The 16040-nt window shown below is 36.4% G+C and overlaps 1 protein-coding gene across 4 annotated transcripts in view; it reads left to right on the top strand.

The window, feature by feature from the left end:
• The window catches only part of NFX1 (nuclear transcription factor, X-box binding 1), a 57645-nt gene that overhangs the window by 17516 nt on the left and 24089 nt on the right, over positions 1-16040 (top strand). For all 4 annotated transcript variants that reach the window (XR_005263847.2, XM_038175555.2, XM_038175556.2 and 1 more), the window contains exons 5-13: positions 125-230; positions 2897-2968; positions 4822-4961; positions 6018-6117; positions 6256-6473; positions 7572-7669; positions 8774-8804; positions 10964-11046; positions 12602-12710. Coding sequence is in view for 3 of the 4 variants with exons in the window: in XM_038175555.2 (XP_038031483.1) it covers positions 125-230; positions 2897-2968; positions 4822-4961; positions 6018-6117; positions 6256-6473; positions 7572-7669; positions 8774-8804; positions 10964-11046; positions 12602-12710 (957 nt within the window). In the remaining variant the exon portion in view is untranslated. The remainder of the gene's footprint in view (positions 1-124; positions 231-2896; positions 2969-4821; positions 4962-6017; positions 6118-6255; positions 6474-7571; positions 7670-8773; positions 8805-10963; positions 11047-12601; positions 12711-16040) is intronic.

The following is a 16040-nucleotide window of genomic DNA, read 5'->3' on the forward strand; positions in this document are numbered from 1 at the left end:
AAATAAGATTACTCAGTATTGAAAATAGAAATTTTTCTTTTTGATCTAATATTTCTCCCAAATTGAATATTATACTCAAGTCAATACACATGTTTGTGACTTTGACTTTTTTTTTTTTTTTTAGGTAAGGTACACAATCCCGAATGGAATAGAAATGAAATTCCACATAGCTGTGGGGAGCTTTGTGGAAAGAAGAGACAGACTTTGGACTGCCCACATCTTTGTAACATGTAAGTAAATGTCATGTGACAATTGAACTTCAGAAAACTTCTGAAGACTGTATTTGAATTCTTTTTGACTGTAGGTCTACAGGTGTATCTGGTATATAGCTCAACTGAAGCTTGAAAGAAATAGAGGCTATTTGTGGTAGTGTAAAGTGAATTCATATCAGAGGATGTACAGGAGGTCAGATGCAACAGTTGTATCAACATTTCAATCCTATTGTAGGAGCTGAACCAGCTGCGTAACTTGGTTTCAAGAACTTTAGTGGAAGTCAAGAAAGTAGTGAATAAAAGTAATTTAAATGTGTCTCCACCAGAGATTTTTAGGTGCCTCTTTTCCTGTAATGGAACATGTATATCTTAATCTAAATAGTAGTGGTTCTTGATTTGACTAAAGGTCCACTTACTTCTATACTTTGTTTTTCTTTTTTTTTTTTTTTTTTGGCTTGTAAACTGTTGAGGTTTAGAAGGCATTATATGTAATGCTTTTATCCGTTTGTTCAAACCACCAGCCTAATGAAACAAAATCCTTATGGAGATCGCAATCAGTATATGTAACTTGGATTGTTTTTATTAGCATTTATTTGTATAACTCCCTGAAGAGAGGCAAAGACCAATTTTATTTTCAGTTTTGGATGTTTTCCTTAGGTCTTCTTTAGCAGTGTGGATGTAATATCGTATCCACAAGATTAACAGCACTAGGCCAGCTATTTCAATATACAACTGTTTGCTAGTCAGAAAAATTGTGTTTTTCTTAGCGTATCTGTCTTCATCTGACATACATGAAGACAAGTCTGTAATGACAGACTTATCAACAGCTTTGAGAGCATTTGAAAAAGATCTCACAAAGGCAGTAACTGCAACTTTCCCTCTATTCTCTGTACTGTTTTAAGCCTAGATGTTTGGTTTTCCTTTGTAGGTCTTTGGTGCTGTAGTCTTCACAACAGTTGCAGAAAGTTTTTTGGAGCTGTATTGTCAAATCTAATACTTTTACTGTCAGGCAGATCTAAGTTTAATTTTTCTTATGTCTATCTGCATCTATCATCACAGCCTTTACGGTATGCCATTTCTCTAGAATAGCATATAACTGCAATAGCTTGTGAAAGAAATCATGCATGCTGAAGACAGAATCAAGGTTCAGCAAAAATAAGAGTATGAATGCACTGAACAGAACTTAATACTGAGGTCTTTGGTATCTGTTTTTTCTTTTTATTTTGTAACAGAGTTGTTTGTGTTTTTGGCTCTGTCCCTTAAAACACACTAAAACTCTGAGGTGTCATCAGTCTTTATCATGTAAAGAAAATTTTCTGCAATTTCTCTGTGTGCCTGTGTAAAAGGATTAAATGAGTTTTGAATGTCTCTTAATCTTAAGTATTGGTTAAGTAAGTTCTGTGGTCTGTAGGTTCTTCATAAACTTAATACCAGAACTACTTGTTAGAGAAGTAGTGTGTGAGTGCATACATCTACAGGGATCCATAAAGAATACTTATTTTTAAAGTCAGAAGTTTGGTTTCAAAAGACTGGTTGTGGCATTACTAGAATTCTGTTTGTAATAATAAAATGACACAGTCTCATTTAAAACAACTCAGAAATGCACATTAGCAAAACTTGTAGACATGGAAATTAACTGTGTGGTACTTTCCTGACAGTAGGTCAGAAGGAGGCTCGCTATAAAGCTGCAGTCTCTTATTACAGATAAAAATAAAGATGGATCACTGTTGATGAACTTCTGATATGACTCAATTATATTGCTCGTGGTTATGACAAGAGATGTACTGTTTTGTCCTTGCATAGTGACTGTACTTGGGGAATTTGGTAATTGTGTTGTAATTGGATAGGCTGCTGATGTTTTTTCAGTGTATTTGCTTGGCTTGTTTTGTTTCTTTTTTGTTTTGGGGTGTTTTTTTTTTTGTTTGTTTTAAGATAGGACATGTGGACTGGCCAGTTCTGATTTATGAGAACTGCTCTGGATGCAAGTTGCTGTATTCCCATAAGAAGGGGACTGGAAGCTGGCTAGGGAAGAACACAGACAAATTAGCTAAGTTTAATTTTACAAACCTAGGCTTGTCTGTGCCTTACGGAGCCCTTAAATGTGTAGGGGGACCATACAATGTTCCTTGACGTAGGAGGGGAGATCTGCTATTCAAGTAGAGGACTGGCATTTGTGATACACAGGAAATTGCAGTTGCTGATTAGAAAGAAAACTGAGACAGACTTGCTGCAACCACCAAGGAAAAGAAGAAACTTCATAGAAAAGTTTTGGTCTGTAATTGTTGGTCAGTGAAGAAAGAAAACGCGTTAATGGTTTGGGCATGTAATGTTTGAGGAATGAACACAGTTGAATTGATGCATGCCTGTAACTGAAGGGTAAAATGCTAAATATATAAGTAGCAACGTTACTATTAATTTGACAGGAATATGAAACTTTTCCTTCAACATCATTGTCTTAAAGTGTTTGAGACTTTTACAATTGTAGCCATCTCGATTATTTTTACATGAGTTAAAGTGCGTGAATGTTCTGCAGGAGTAAAGACTTCATATATGATGTTTTCAGAATGTACTGCTCCATAAAAAAAATCTATATTTTTAGGTCATTGTGGTTTATTTCTGTAGGAGTGTCATGGAGTTTGAGTTAATTGTGCAATTCTGTTTGCTTTTTATGACTTATTTTTAAGCCTGTGCCATCCAGGACCTTGTCCTTCATGCCCAGCCTTTGTGACAAAAACATGCGAATGTGGACAAACAAGGTAGAAAATTTTTGTTCTGTAAACAAAGCTTATGTAATAATAGTTTATTAAAAGTTTATATAATGCTTTTTCTGTATTATAGTCTATTTAAAGTTTATATAGTTTCTTCTGAGCTTTAGCTTTTATTTATTTGTTAAAATCAGTTGGAGAAGTTTATATTTAAAAAAAAAAGCTATTTTTCATTTTAAGAAAAAAATGTTGGGACATGGAGCAGAGTTGTCCAAGCAGTCTGAGTTGATGTGATTTTTTTTTTCAGTCACATTCTAGTATTTATTTTCTTTTGTAGGAGACCCAGTGAAAGAATTAGGAAAAAGTTCACACCTTTTCTGTCCAAATTGAATGTAACTTTGATTTATTCCATTCCAGAGATAATTTCAAATATAATTTCAAATACAGTTCTGAGAAGCTGTACCACTAACAAGAGGGTAGTCTGTAGTATATTCCAGTCCTGAAGACTGTCTTTTCCTTTCATGTTTGATGCATGTAATATCGTTGTCAACAGCAAGAATGTACTGCCCATACTTTATGATGGTTCATGTTCAATTGTTCTGAGACATAGTTATAGCTCCCATAACTGATTCTGTGTAATTAAACATTTGCCTGTGCTCATTTCAAGAATAAAGACAAAAACCTATTTCAGTGAGCATTCTTAGTCCACGAGTGTTTTACAGACTTCTACAATTATTTCTGAAAGTTTGAATGTAATATTAAATCACCTTAATTATTTAAAAGAAGGTGCAGCTGTTTCTGTCGAAGTATTTGCAGCTGAAAGCACTTTATATTCAGTGGAAATGGATTAATTATAGGTTACCGAATTTAATTTATATGATAAGATTACTTCTTTTTATTCTTGATATTCCTTGCAATTAACATTTTAACAGATGAAACAACCTTGAACATTATTTTTCCCAAGTGCCACCAGATTGCAGTTTTCTTATAATACTGCATTTAACATTTAAAACTTGGTTCTAAATAGATTTTGTCATATGTACTGTATCAGCATCCAAGATGCGTGGCACCTCAGACTTCAAGATGTCTACATGAAATAGCAACTTTAAAACATTCTGCAGTAATTGTTTAAGATAAGTTTGCTAGCAGGCCAGAATATAAAACAGTGTATGTTTATTCCCCCCCCCAACACACACACGCTTTTTTTTTTTTTTTTTTTTTTTAATTTCAGCTCTGCTTATTTTATTTTTGACACATGCACATGAAGACATTAATGCTATTAAGACATTGGATTTGATCTCTTTGGTATTACATTTTTTTTTTTTTTTTTAAACTTCCCTTTCTGGAGAAGCCTGACAATGTCTTTTGGTCATACGTGATATGTGATTAATCCAAGAAGACTCAAGTGGGTAAAGTCAGTTGTTGTAACTGTATCGAGACTGAGAAATTTTTAAGCTTTAGAGCCATAATATTTTACAATAAAATGCAATTTATGCTGATAACCTTTGCAAGCATCCTATAAAAAAAAAAAAAAAGAATTGATAAAATGTATTAATGTAAGAGAAACAACGTAGGGGGTTGTTGTACTTTTTCTTGACTAAGTGACTGCAATCAATGTGAGATAAATTCAGGCCACACTGGGGGTAGGACAGGAGATACTATTGTTCTTTAATTGCAAGAAGTGTTTCGACAGACTGCTGACTCACTATTAAGGTCCATATCACTATATTCGTTGTGCTCAGTGGACTTTTATGCTATTGGGAAGATGGGGTAATATTTCCTAACAGTTCTTTAAGTTATGTGCCTTTTCAAAGGCTTTGTTATTTTACTGAAACAGCATTTTGTTTTTTTAATAAATGTTGTATAGTTTTAAGGTAGCTAACTGACTGTGGTATTCTTTGCAGTCATTCAGTTCGCTGTGGCCAATCAACAAAAATTCATTGTTCTAATGTATGTGGAAATACTTTAAACTGTGGTAAGCACAGCTGTACCCAGGTGTGCCATGCAGGAAAATGTGCGCCTTGCCAGCTAACAGTACAGCAAGGTAAGTAACAGAATGCCTTATGCATATCCACTCATGATATGCATACTAAGAAAACAAGAGGAGGGAAAAAACAGTTCCAAGAGGCGAGTGATTTACTTAAAAAATAAAAAAATATATATTGGTAAAATATTTAAAATTTGGAAAAGTTATCAGGATCGCTGTTTAGTTAACTAGGAATATAGACATGATTAGAAGAATTTTGAACTAGAAGAATGATGGTTAGGATGCTGGAGCACCCTCTCTATGAGGATGGGTGGAACTAGATTCTGTTAGATTTAGAAGTGTTAGGAGAGACTAAAGCATTTCAAGAGTTGATAGAGGAGGTAATCAAAACGAGAGCTAGGCTGTGCATGGTAGGAGAATGAGGCAGTGGGCTAAAATGAAATGTTGTAACTGGTTATAAAGATTTTTTTTTCTTGAAAACTTGGATTTTTTTTGAGACTCAACTGGGTAAAACTGAGTAATGTGATGTAATCTCTGACTCAGTTTTAAGTAAGACCTTGGATTGTCTGACCCCTGAGGGCCCGTTCAACCTGAATGAATTATCCTATGATTCTACTTAATCTTGTGATATAATTCCAAGATTTAATAGTACATGAAAAAGAATAGAAAGAATCATAATACATTTCAACAAGCTACTGGTGTTTTGATCTCAAATGGCAATTAAATTGTCCAAGTATATCTGCCAGTATACAAAAGCAAATAAAAATTTTTGAACAGTTTATGTATAAAATTGTAATTTAATTTTCTTGACATTTAAGGTAATACTGAACTTGGTACATATATGTGTACTGCTTTAATAAATAAGCTTTTTGTGCAAATAGAGCTTTCCCTTCAGCTTTTTTTCTCCTTTTCAAAACAAATAACAGAGGAATTCCATCCTCTCTAGGACTGAGAAATCTCTGTTGCTGAGTTAAATCTAAAGAAGAGCAACTTCATTGTACTTCTAAAAACTGACTGATAAGTTTCCCAGATTTTCCTTTTTTGTATATGTTGTACTGCTGTTTTGTCACTGATACTTTATGTTGTTTTCTGTGGAATATTTCTTTCTTTTAGTGTGTTACTGTGGAAGCAACTTTAAAGAAGTATTGTGTGGGACAAAGGAAGAATTCTCTGATGGATTTGGGAGTTTCTCATGCCAGAATACATGTGGCAAGTAAGGTCACTGTAATTTAGGCTTTTGAAAAGAAAGAAGGTCATTTTACTCACATTAAATGTTCATGTCATTCCTAGGTAGTTCGCCTTTTTCATTTTATTTGTTTTTTTGTTGTTGTTATTTTTGTTGTTTTTCTAGAAAATTAAATTGTGGGAGGCACAACTGTACACAGATATGCCATCCTCAGCCTTGCCAGCTCTGTCCACGACTTCCACAAGTAGTGTATCGCTGTCCCTGTGGTCAGACTCCTCTCAGCAAGTTACTGGAACTAGGATGTGTTGAACGTAAAATATGCACAGATCCTATCCCGTCGTGTGGAAAAACATGTGGCAAACCTCTTTCTTGTGGTAGCTATGGTAATCAGATCTTTCTCCATCAGAATATTATGAATTCTCATTTAAAAAGAAAAAGGAACTTGTTTCATTTCTGAAATATTTTATTAGTGATTTGGGTATTAACAAATTGAGTGAGAGAGACTGTGTTGATTCAAAGTTATACTTCAAAATGAGTAAATGTATTTGTCTAGAAGCCATTAAACAAAATTTAAACACTAGTTGTTGTTATGTGGACTTCTGTATTAGTAGAGGAAAAGAGTGGTAGTAATTTTCAACAAGTAATATTTTCTGAGGTCTCTTAAAAGCCTACTTTAAGTATTCGTGGTTCATGTGAAGACTAGTAGAGACGAATTATTTTGATTTGTTCAGAAGCCTCTAATAAATACTCATTTACTGTGGCCACAAAGTGAAACGTGTTGGGCCACAAACATGAAACATGGCGCTAGGCGGTTGAGAAGGAAGAAGTTATGTGGAAATTGAAGCAAATTGGTACTTCATTGAGTGCATTAGGTAACTAAAGTGTATTTAACAGAGAGATTGTATGAAGAACTCTATTTTTATAAGGCCACTCATTTAGTCATAAATTGCTACACTTGTAGAGAGTCTAGTGCTGAAAAAATAAGGGCTTGTTAATGATTGATCCATTCAGACTGTCCAAATTTACATTTTACTGGAATTTCAGTTACCTTCATATTTAACTTACTAGGTTATGCATGGTAAGTCATCCCTTTGGGATGAAAAGGAAGAAAAATTTGTATATTTAAAATTCCTGGAACTTGTGTAAGGATATTATCACTCAGGGTTTTTTCTTCATGCGTTAATAAAACATAACAAATATGTATGCATTTTCAATGTTAATTGTTGACCTGAAACTTTAGTCTATATAGTCAGTATTATAGAGTTGAAAATAACAGCAATGTAATGCCACAATACATAAAACAAGGTATTGTGAAGTCCTTAAACTTTTTATGCCTGTTTGATGGAAAATGTTATTTTTTTAGAAACCCCACTGCACATACACATAGTATTTGTGACTTCTCATGCTCCTAATAAACTCCCAGTTCCTTACCATGTAATTTATTTCTTTAATTTTTAATCTTTGTATTTTCACTTTGATAGAGTTCCTTCATACATGTGAAAGCCTTTGCCATGAAGGAGAGTGTAAACCATGTTCTCAAACATCAAATATTTATTGTAGATGTGGCTTCAAAAAAAAGGTGAGCACATATAAAGCTTGACCATGGAAGCAGGTAGTCTTTGGTGTTTTTTGATGTTGTGGAGAAAAAGGAGCTGAAGTGGTTGAGGAAAAGGACGCTAAAAATGTGCTGTGCTCCGTAGTTGCAAGAGACAGCATTGTGTTACATCTGATAAACATATATTAACTAGATTATACTGTGAAGTGGTAATTTACCATGGCAACTTACACAGGCAGCTACACAGTGGTAACTTACACAGGCAATTTATCATGAACACGTTTTTTGCAAGGATTTTTGTAGCCTTTATGTAGAATTTTATTTGTCTAAGGTGGCTGTAAAGCCCCATATGGTCCTGCAGTATTTACATGGCTCAAAGAATGATAGTTTTGCCAAGAGTAATGTAAACTGGGAGAAAGGTAGTCTAAAATACTAAGGTAACTACAACTGTATAGCAATAAATAGATTGTAGATTTGTTGAAATATTTTGAGAGATTATCAGTTTTTATTGGTCTTCTTTCTTAGTGCATTTATGTAAGGACCCAGCAGATTCTCAGCAACTGTGATATATTAATTAATATATTTTTAAACTGGGCTACAGTGTGTAACCATGGCTTTGAAATCCTTGGGTACTATTTCTGGAGCTTTTTATTTTCATGTTGAAGTCTTCTTATCTACATAAAAAGTTTTCAATCGTGAGAGCTGACTTTTTTTGAATCAAGTCAGTTTTGCAGTTTGTCAAGGTACAAGTTTGTGTTTTATTAGTACTCTCCAGAAGAGCTCTTTTGCTGTCCTCCATGCAGGTTTCTGGTTTCATAGGACAATCCTGTTTCTATTACTTCACAGCATTACCTACTGAATTAAGTGAGGAATACTAAACTACAAGTTCTTGTTGGTGTTAAATCTATAAGGGAAAAAATATAGGTCAAGATTGAAAGTGAAAATTGAAATGTGATATAATGCATGAATTTAGGATTTTTTTTCCAGCTTTTGTTTCTTTCTCCTATACAAATGTGTTATGCTCATGAAAACTTTTTTCTGTATCACATGTGACTAGGTGCTTTCTAGATGAGTAAGTTTCAGTTGATTCATTTGTTCTAATGTAATTGCTCTATGTTTGTTTTCTAGGAAGTCCCATGTGCTCTGCTCAGGAATAAAGGTATTATAATATGTTATGTAATATGTAATCTGATTTTTTTTCAAAGTTTAAAAAATGAGATGCAGTTCATATTAATTTTGGTTTTGATTCAAGAAGTTGGCAAGTATCTGAACAATACTGCTGCTTTTATCATTACTTCTATGTCAAGTTGGTCATTTCTTGGGATGCTGCTAAGTGTCTTTCCCTTCTATCCGTCTGTTAAACAAGGAAAGATTTTCCGCACTGTTTGATCTTGAACATTCCAAGCAAGCTCTATTTCAATTTGAACAGTTTCTTTCTATTCAACAGGTTGCCCCCTGGCATCCTGCACATCTTTGCGTCATCTTGTACAGCTTGGATACAAAGTAATGATGTTTCTCTGTTCTTGTCCAAATTCCTGTAGAAATGGAAGCTTTCATTCTGCTTCATAGTTGTGTGTTGCTGGTCTTCATATCTGAGCTCAGCAGAGAGTTTGAATTTGGTACTTAGGGTATTCTGGACGTAGCATCTCAAAAATCAGCTCAGTGAGGGTAAATGTGAAGAGAACCACTTCCTAGAAGAATTTCTCCAGGGAAGTGGTGCTGTCTGGAAAAGCACAAACCTACATCTGAGTAAGAGAGGAGGGTGTTTATGATATACTTTGTTATTAGAAATGTTAGTATCTTCTTGTTCACTTTAAGATAAATGTTAAGCAAATCTCAGAAACAAGCAGACTGTTGGCAAGATTTAATCTTCATTTTTCAGCTTCTGACACTGATCTTGTATCTCTGCAGTATGTTTTTATCTTAGATTTTTTTTTCTATTACAGAATTTTAGATGGTGTAACTTCTGAGCTAATTTGAGTTTTTCTGTTGTTCTGTTCAGTTCCAGTTGTCCAGGATTTTCCTTAGCTATTTGCTCTTCTTTGTCTTGATATACTGTCTCCAGTTTTTCATTCTCAAATTTTGATAGACTGTGTTTTATGTTAAATAGATTAAAAAAAAAAAAAAAAAAAAAAAAGCTCCTGAAATCTGTTCTGAAAGCTCTTTGGCCTTCAACCAGAGCAGGAGTTGATCTGGGAATTTTGTCTTTGTTTCAAACTAAAGAATCTGACTAAGATTATTTTGTCAGCATCACGGACTGGAACTCCTTGAGAATGGCCTTGCAGGTTGGATTACAGCAGCATTTCATGCAAAGGGCATTGCTAGGGCTGATAAATATAAATAGGTAAAGATGTCACAGTCTTGCTCTATGTAGAATTACTGCAATATTGCTTCATGAACACCAAATGGCCAGTCATAGGGAGCACTCTGTTATCTGCTGATCTTGCAGGTGATCAAGAGAGGTCATTTTAGAGGAGGGAAATGAAAGGAAGGATGGATGGATGTTTCCAGCCATTCCCACCACTCCAGACATCACCCCACACGTGGAAGAAAGCTAGGAGACCTGGAACAGTAGTTTAACTACACCACAGTAGTAATCCTCTGTATCTAGCTGAGCTACTGTGGAAGGAGGTCACTAAATGTTGTCTTTGTTGCATTTCCTGTCTTTTGTGATGGTTGTTGGCTATCCAGAACGGTGAGGATACTTGCTTGGAGAAGTCATAGCAATTGGCCACAAATACAAAACCTAATCTTTATGCTATCTAACCTTTAAAGCTCTTTGAAGAATCTCAATATAGGGAAAATATTTACTTGATGGACCCCTATCATACTGAGGTACTTATTTACAGGATAGTAATATGCATATTTCCTAATTTGAGCTTTTGGCTATGAAGGCTTTACTTTTCAGAATTCAGAAGTAACTGCGCATGTTACCGGTAGATGGTGATAAAATTTCTGTAGTGCCAGTTTCGTCACCATATCAGCAGTATTTAGCTGATATTTTCACTCTTATACCAATTTGAGCAGTCTTAAACTGTATTTGTGATACTTCAGTGTATCAGGGTATCCTATTTTGTGTGTTCTGTTCACAGATTTTATGGTATAAAGAATAATGTGAAATAAACCAGTCTCACTTATTCTGCACTCCAAAATCCTTTTGAACAAGTGATTAAATTTTTGCATGCTGACTTACTCTGCGTTACTGTCTTTTAGACCAGGTCTTGCAACAGCCTTAGCATAATATTGTGACTGCAGCTTTTGTTCTCAGCATGAGCAAAGAGTAAATCATGACTTATGTCTTCTTTTTTTCTGTAATAGCTGCTATTACATTCATGTGTGATAAGCGATGCAACAAAAAAAGATCATGTGGACGACACAAGTGTAATGAAGTTTGCTGTGTGGTAAGTGCATGTGTGGTTTTATAAAGCTCTTCATGGTAAACTGTGTTTGTTTTTTGTTGTGAAGTTGAAAGACTTATTTGCCTTTGCATCCTTGCATTTTTGTGTGTCTTCTCTATTTCTAGTACTAGTCGTGCTCCAAACGTTTGTGTGTGCACTTACTCTGCAGCATTTATTTTGTGTATTTTTTAATTGCAAAAACACATTCTGTGCAAATGCAGTAAAGGTGCTATTTGTTGGACTAGTGATTCCAGGGAAAACAGACAAGGGAGAGATCATTTAATACAATAACTATAAGCTATGATGCAGCTAAGTCGTAGCAAAATCAACTTTAAAAACTGTACATCCCTGCGGTAATGAATAACTGTATAGATCAGGCCTAAGCTATTTTTTGCACTACACAGTTTTAAAAATTAGAGAATCAGAATGGTTGAGGATGTTGGAAGGGACCTCTGGAGGTTATCTGGTCCAACCCCACTGCTCAAGCAGGACCACCTAGAGCTACTTAATTAGGACCATGTCCAGACAGCTTCCGAATAGCTCCAAGGAAGGAAACTTCACAGTTGTTCTCGTACATCCTCAGGCAGAGCTCCATGTACTCCAGCTGCTCTGTCACACAAAGTACAACAAATCCTTCTTGTTTCTCCAGCCTGCTTATCCTAAGAAGTCTGTATTCCTTCATTGCAATATTCCAATCATGGGAGCCATCCCACTGTGTCTCCATGATCCCAACAAGATTATAGCCCTGCAGCTGCACACAGGTCTCTATTTCATCCCTGTTATTCACCAGTGTGTGTACTTCAGGGAGGTACCCCCACGTATTAAGTTCCCAGAAAGGATTTGAGGGATTTCTTGTAGGCACTTCCTTGCTTACATAGAAGTGCTGTGGTGACCCTGCTTCAGCCCCTTTTTTGTTGATTGTTATACCTTCCTGTCAGGTCATCCTATGCCAATTTCTTGTTAACCTTGTCTGTCACTCCCTCACAGGGTTGGTGCATTACTCTCTCCCTCCCCCAACATTAGTTTAAAGCCCTACTATTGGATCCTGTCTCTTCCAAGTAGATGCTGATTTGCAAACAAGGCCCCATGATCACAGAACCCAAAACCCCGATACCAGCACTAGTTCTGCAGCCAGTTATTGAACTCTTCTTCTAGTGCCTTTCTCACACCCATTCCCCTTTGCCAGCAGGAACAGTACCTGAGCCCACATACGCTTCAGTACTGCCCCCTGAGCTCTGTAGTTACTTCTGGTCCTGTCCAGGTTTGCTCTGGCATTTATCACTTGTGACAACATGGAATAGCAGTAGGCAATAGCATTAAGAGGCACTCCCTTCACAATATCCACGATTAGGGTCTGCAGCAGGCAGCAAACCTCCGTAGTTGATTGGTCACCTCAACAGATGTGTGCCTCTTAGCCCTGCTACGGAAACTCACCCATTACAATGACTCATTATCATCCTGAAGATTTTGCAATTGCTGTATTATGACCTCACAGAGAAAAAGAAACCTATGGATTTTATAGTTTAATTCTAATTTTCTTTTTTTTGCCTTCCTCTAGGACACGGAGCATAAGTGTTCTTTGGTTTGTGGCCGCAAACTCAACTGTGGGCTTCATAGATGCGAAGAACCTTGTCATCGGGGCAGTTGTCAAACCTGCTGGCAAACAAGTGTGTTAAGTACAACAGTGCATTATTTTTTATATGTTATAGAAATGTATTTGCTTAATTGGTCAGAGGTGGACATAGCATCTGGTCAGAATTTATCAGAATCTGAAGATCTGCAGTTTAATCTCATAGTTACATTTTTTCATAGAAAAGAGTTACTTTGTTGTAGATGAGTATTGTAACTGGATTTTAATAGTTAAAAATGAACTACAATAAAATATATTCAGTTATATATCCAGCAATCACTTAAAATTTGAGGAATCATGCAAGGAAAATAAAAGTTTAGAAAGCATTTCTAAGTAAAGGGAACTCTTTTGTTCAACAATGAAATAACTTCTATAGTTCCTGGAGTACGTAGCAGAAACTGTTTAGGTGCTTAGAATCAGTTTCCCAACTTGATAGTCCAGTGATTTTTCTCTAGAAAGGACCATCTGAAGAAGTAAGAGATGTCAGTTGTGTGTCTTAGGCTTTCTGGTAATGTACTAGATGGTGAAATTACTACAGAATTGCTACAAATAAATTGACAACTATTAGGTACTAATTTCTTATGACTGCTGAAGTATTTGCACATCTGAGCTGGTGCAATAGCTTTAAACAGGTTTGTATTCTGTTGAAAGCTGTGTCAGGTGAAGATACTAGTTTTCCACAACTGCTTTTCTCTACTTGATGTAGGAAACCATATGTTGATTATCTACCTATTAAAAAAAGTGTGAAATAATACCAAGTTTTCTGTTTTTGGCCTGAGGCAGACAGAAGAAAGCTCTCATGTTTCCTTCAGCTAGCATGTGCACATGGACATAATCAAAGAAATCAGTTTTTACAGAGTTTTTACTTTTTATGAAAACATCCTTGAAAAGATGAGGTATCTAAAGCCTCAAATAGCAGTGCAGTCTGTCTTAATAGCCTTTGAATGCGGCATGCAGGCGTATTCACCGTTCTTTAGAAAATAAATCTTTGTGTCCAAACATTTCTCTTTCTTTACTGGATTTCCAGGGTTCAGTCTTCAAGGTCATCAAATTTCTTTCTTTTGCTACTCTTTTTTTGAGGATTTTATTTAATTCTCAGACCCAAGATTCAGATGCCTGTTTTAGCCTGGAGAGACCTAAGAATTGCCTCCCCTATAAATTGTTCCAATGTTGGATGTGATACAAGAGGGTGGTCAAGCTACAGAGGTTTTTGCTGAACTTTGCAATGAGTGCAGGTAAAACACTTTTCTGAGGTAGAGCACCCTTTCTTGAGTACAGCAAAAGCAGTGATCTATTCAAGCAACCAGCTAGCTACTCATTATCACTTGTCTTAAATCTCTGTGTTCCTTAAGTCAGAGTCCTGTTCTGAGTCTGTATCTTCAGAAATTTCCCTACTTTTCCTGGGTGTTGCTTGTTAAGATCTCATAGAATCGTAGAATATCCTGAGTTGGAAGGGACCCATAAGAATCATCGAGTCCAATTTTTGGACTATTTCAGAGCCTTATCACTGTGCCTATGTATTCTGACCCTGTAGCTAATGGGACCTGCATCTCAGCACTAAGGAAATGCATCTTTGGCTCTGATCTACCTATCTAGCCACCACTTTGCAGTTGGGCTGCAGCAACTATGGTATCATCTGCCATGACATTTCAATTACGCTTGCCACTTCCCACTTGGAATTAGCTTGGAATTCTTGCCCGTGCCTCCATCTCCACTGTTGGCTTTAGGAATGGTGAGGGATGGTATAAAGAAGCAACACTAAAATGTACTTCCACCTGTGTGGTTCTTTGTACGTCTGATGTACATCACCTTTCTAGGTCTGTTTCTGTACTAAGGTTTCTTCTATAGAGACGCAGACTTTTAAAGACAGCAGTGTATCTCTTGGGGAAAATAAATTATGTCAGCACTGGACAGTTGTTTTTTTTTTTTAAGGTTGTTAGGTGTTCTGATTTCCCTGTTTGGAGCAGACGTCTCTGACCTCCTCCCCTTTATCCTGATTAGTAGCTACTTAAGGAACATTCAGTACTGATAAAATTCTTCACAAATCAATTCACATCAATAGTAAGCAGCCAGTGTAGTTGTCTAGTGGTCAGGTCTTCTAGGGACCTTTTTATCTGATCCTTGATTTTCCTCAGCCAATGACGGTGTGAGTCTTAGCAAAGGGTATAGGGTTTTTCAGGAACTTAGTGAGGAACACAAAAAGCCCTGCTCTTTCCCATGCTTGCGGAAAATCTGTGGATGTTTTGAATCTTCCAACTTTTTCCTACTTCTTTCCTTCCTTCTAACCCTTAATGTTTTGTTCTCCCCAGCATTCTTGGCTGTTTCTGTAAGGAGATTCAACCACAGAATCTCTTTAGATGAAAACTGTGATCCTTTCTATTAACTTCTCCAATGTAAGACTTATGGAAAAGAGGCTGGGACCTGATCAGAGATTTTTACTGACTGAACAGCTATAAGAAACAACTGGGCATAAGAAAGTGATGAATGTAAGGAGAAAAAAACAAACAAACAAAAGAACACAATGAAAAGCTAACAAGAGTTTCAGATAGTGCCATGAGGAATAACTGACTTTCACAGATGGTACGGTGAGAGGTGACTGAGCTTCAGAGATAATAGGAGGAGGGGAGTACTGGGAACTCTTCTGGGAGAGTTCCAGCATTACATTACCATGTAATGCTTATATGACCCAGCTAATAATGCCAGAAATATCAAACTTGGGTATTGATTAAAAAAAATGAGACCAATGGGGACAAAATATTGCAGTATATTATTTATGTAGAATAAGACAAGTAGATAAAAGGAGGAATCGAGAAGAATGGAGGGGAATGGAAGTACATGCATGGGAGAATGGAGAGAAAGGGAAATCAAAGGTAACAGTTGCATGTAAGAAGCAGCAGGTCAGTGCACTAAGTGAAACCTGTGCACCTGATGACCACTATATCCTAACCTAGTAATAAGATTTAGTATCTTTGAGTGTACTCTCTTCCTATTCTGCACAAGGGATTTAAATGTCAGCAACTGGAGGCAGTGGGCTACAGGAGTACGTAATCTCTGTGCTAGCAACTGGAGAGACAATGGTATGTGAGAAGTCTGTATGCTAGCAGCTGGAGAAGGGGATCAAATATTAGGGGGCCCCCTCAGTCTGGGTGCCAGTACCTGAGGAGATGTGGGTGTATGTGCTTGACTCCGTTATTAAAATAATTTGAGTCCTGTGTGTGCCTGTGCATGTACATGTAACTTGCTAATGACCTTCAAGCTGGACTGGCTGTTACGTAGGGGGCAGATCTGCTTCTGGAAATACCCAGGACATCAGCCAGTGACTGGGTGTGTCTGGGTATGCGTATGAGGCAAAGATCAATGTGGTGTG

Source organism: Anas platyrhynchos, chromosome 2, assembly GCF_047663525.1.
Source record: "Anas platyrhynchos isolate ZD024472 breed Pekin duck chromosome 2, IASCAAS_PekinDuck_T2T, whole genome shotgun sequence".
NCBI classification, from domain to species: domain Eukaryota; kingdom Metazoa; phylum Chordata; class Aves; order Anseriformes; family Anatidae; genus Anas; species Anas platyrhynchos.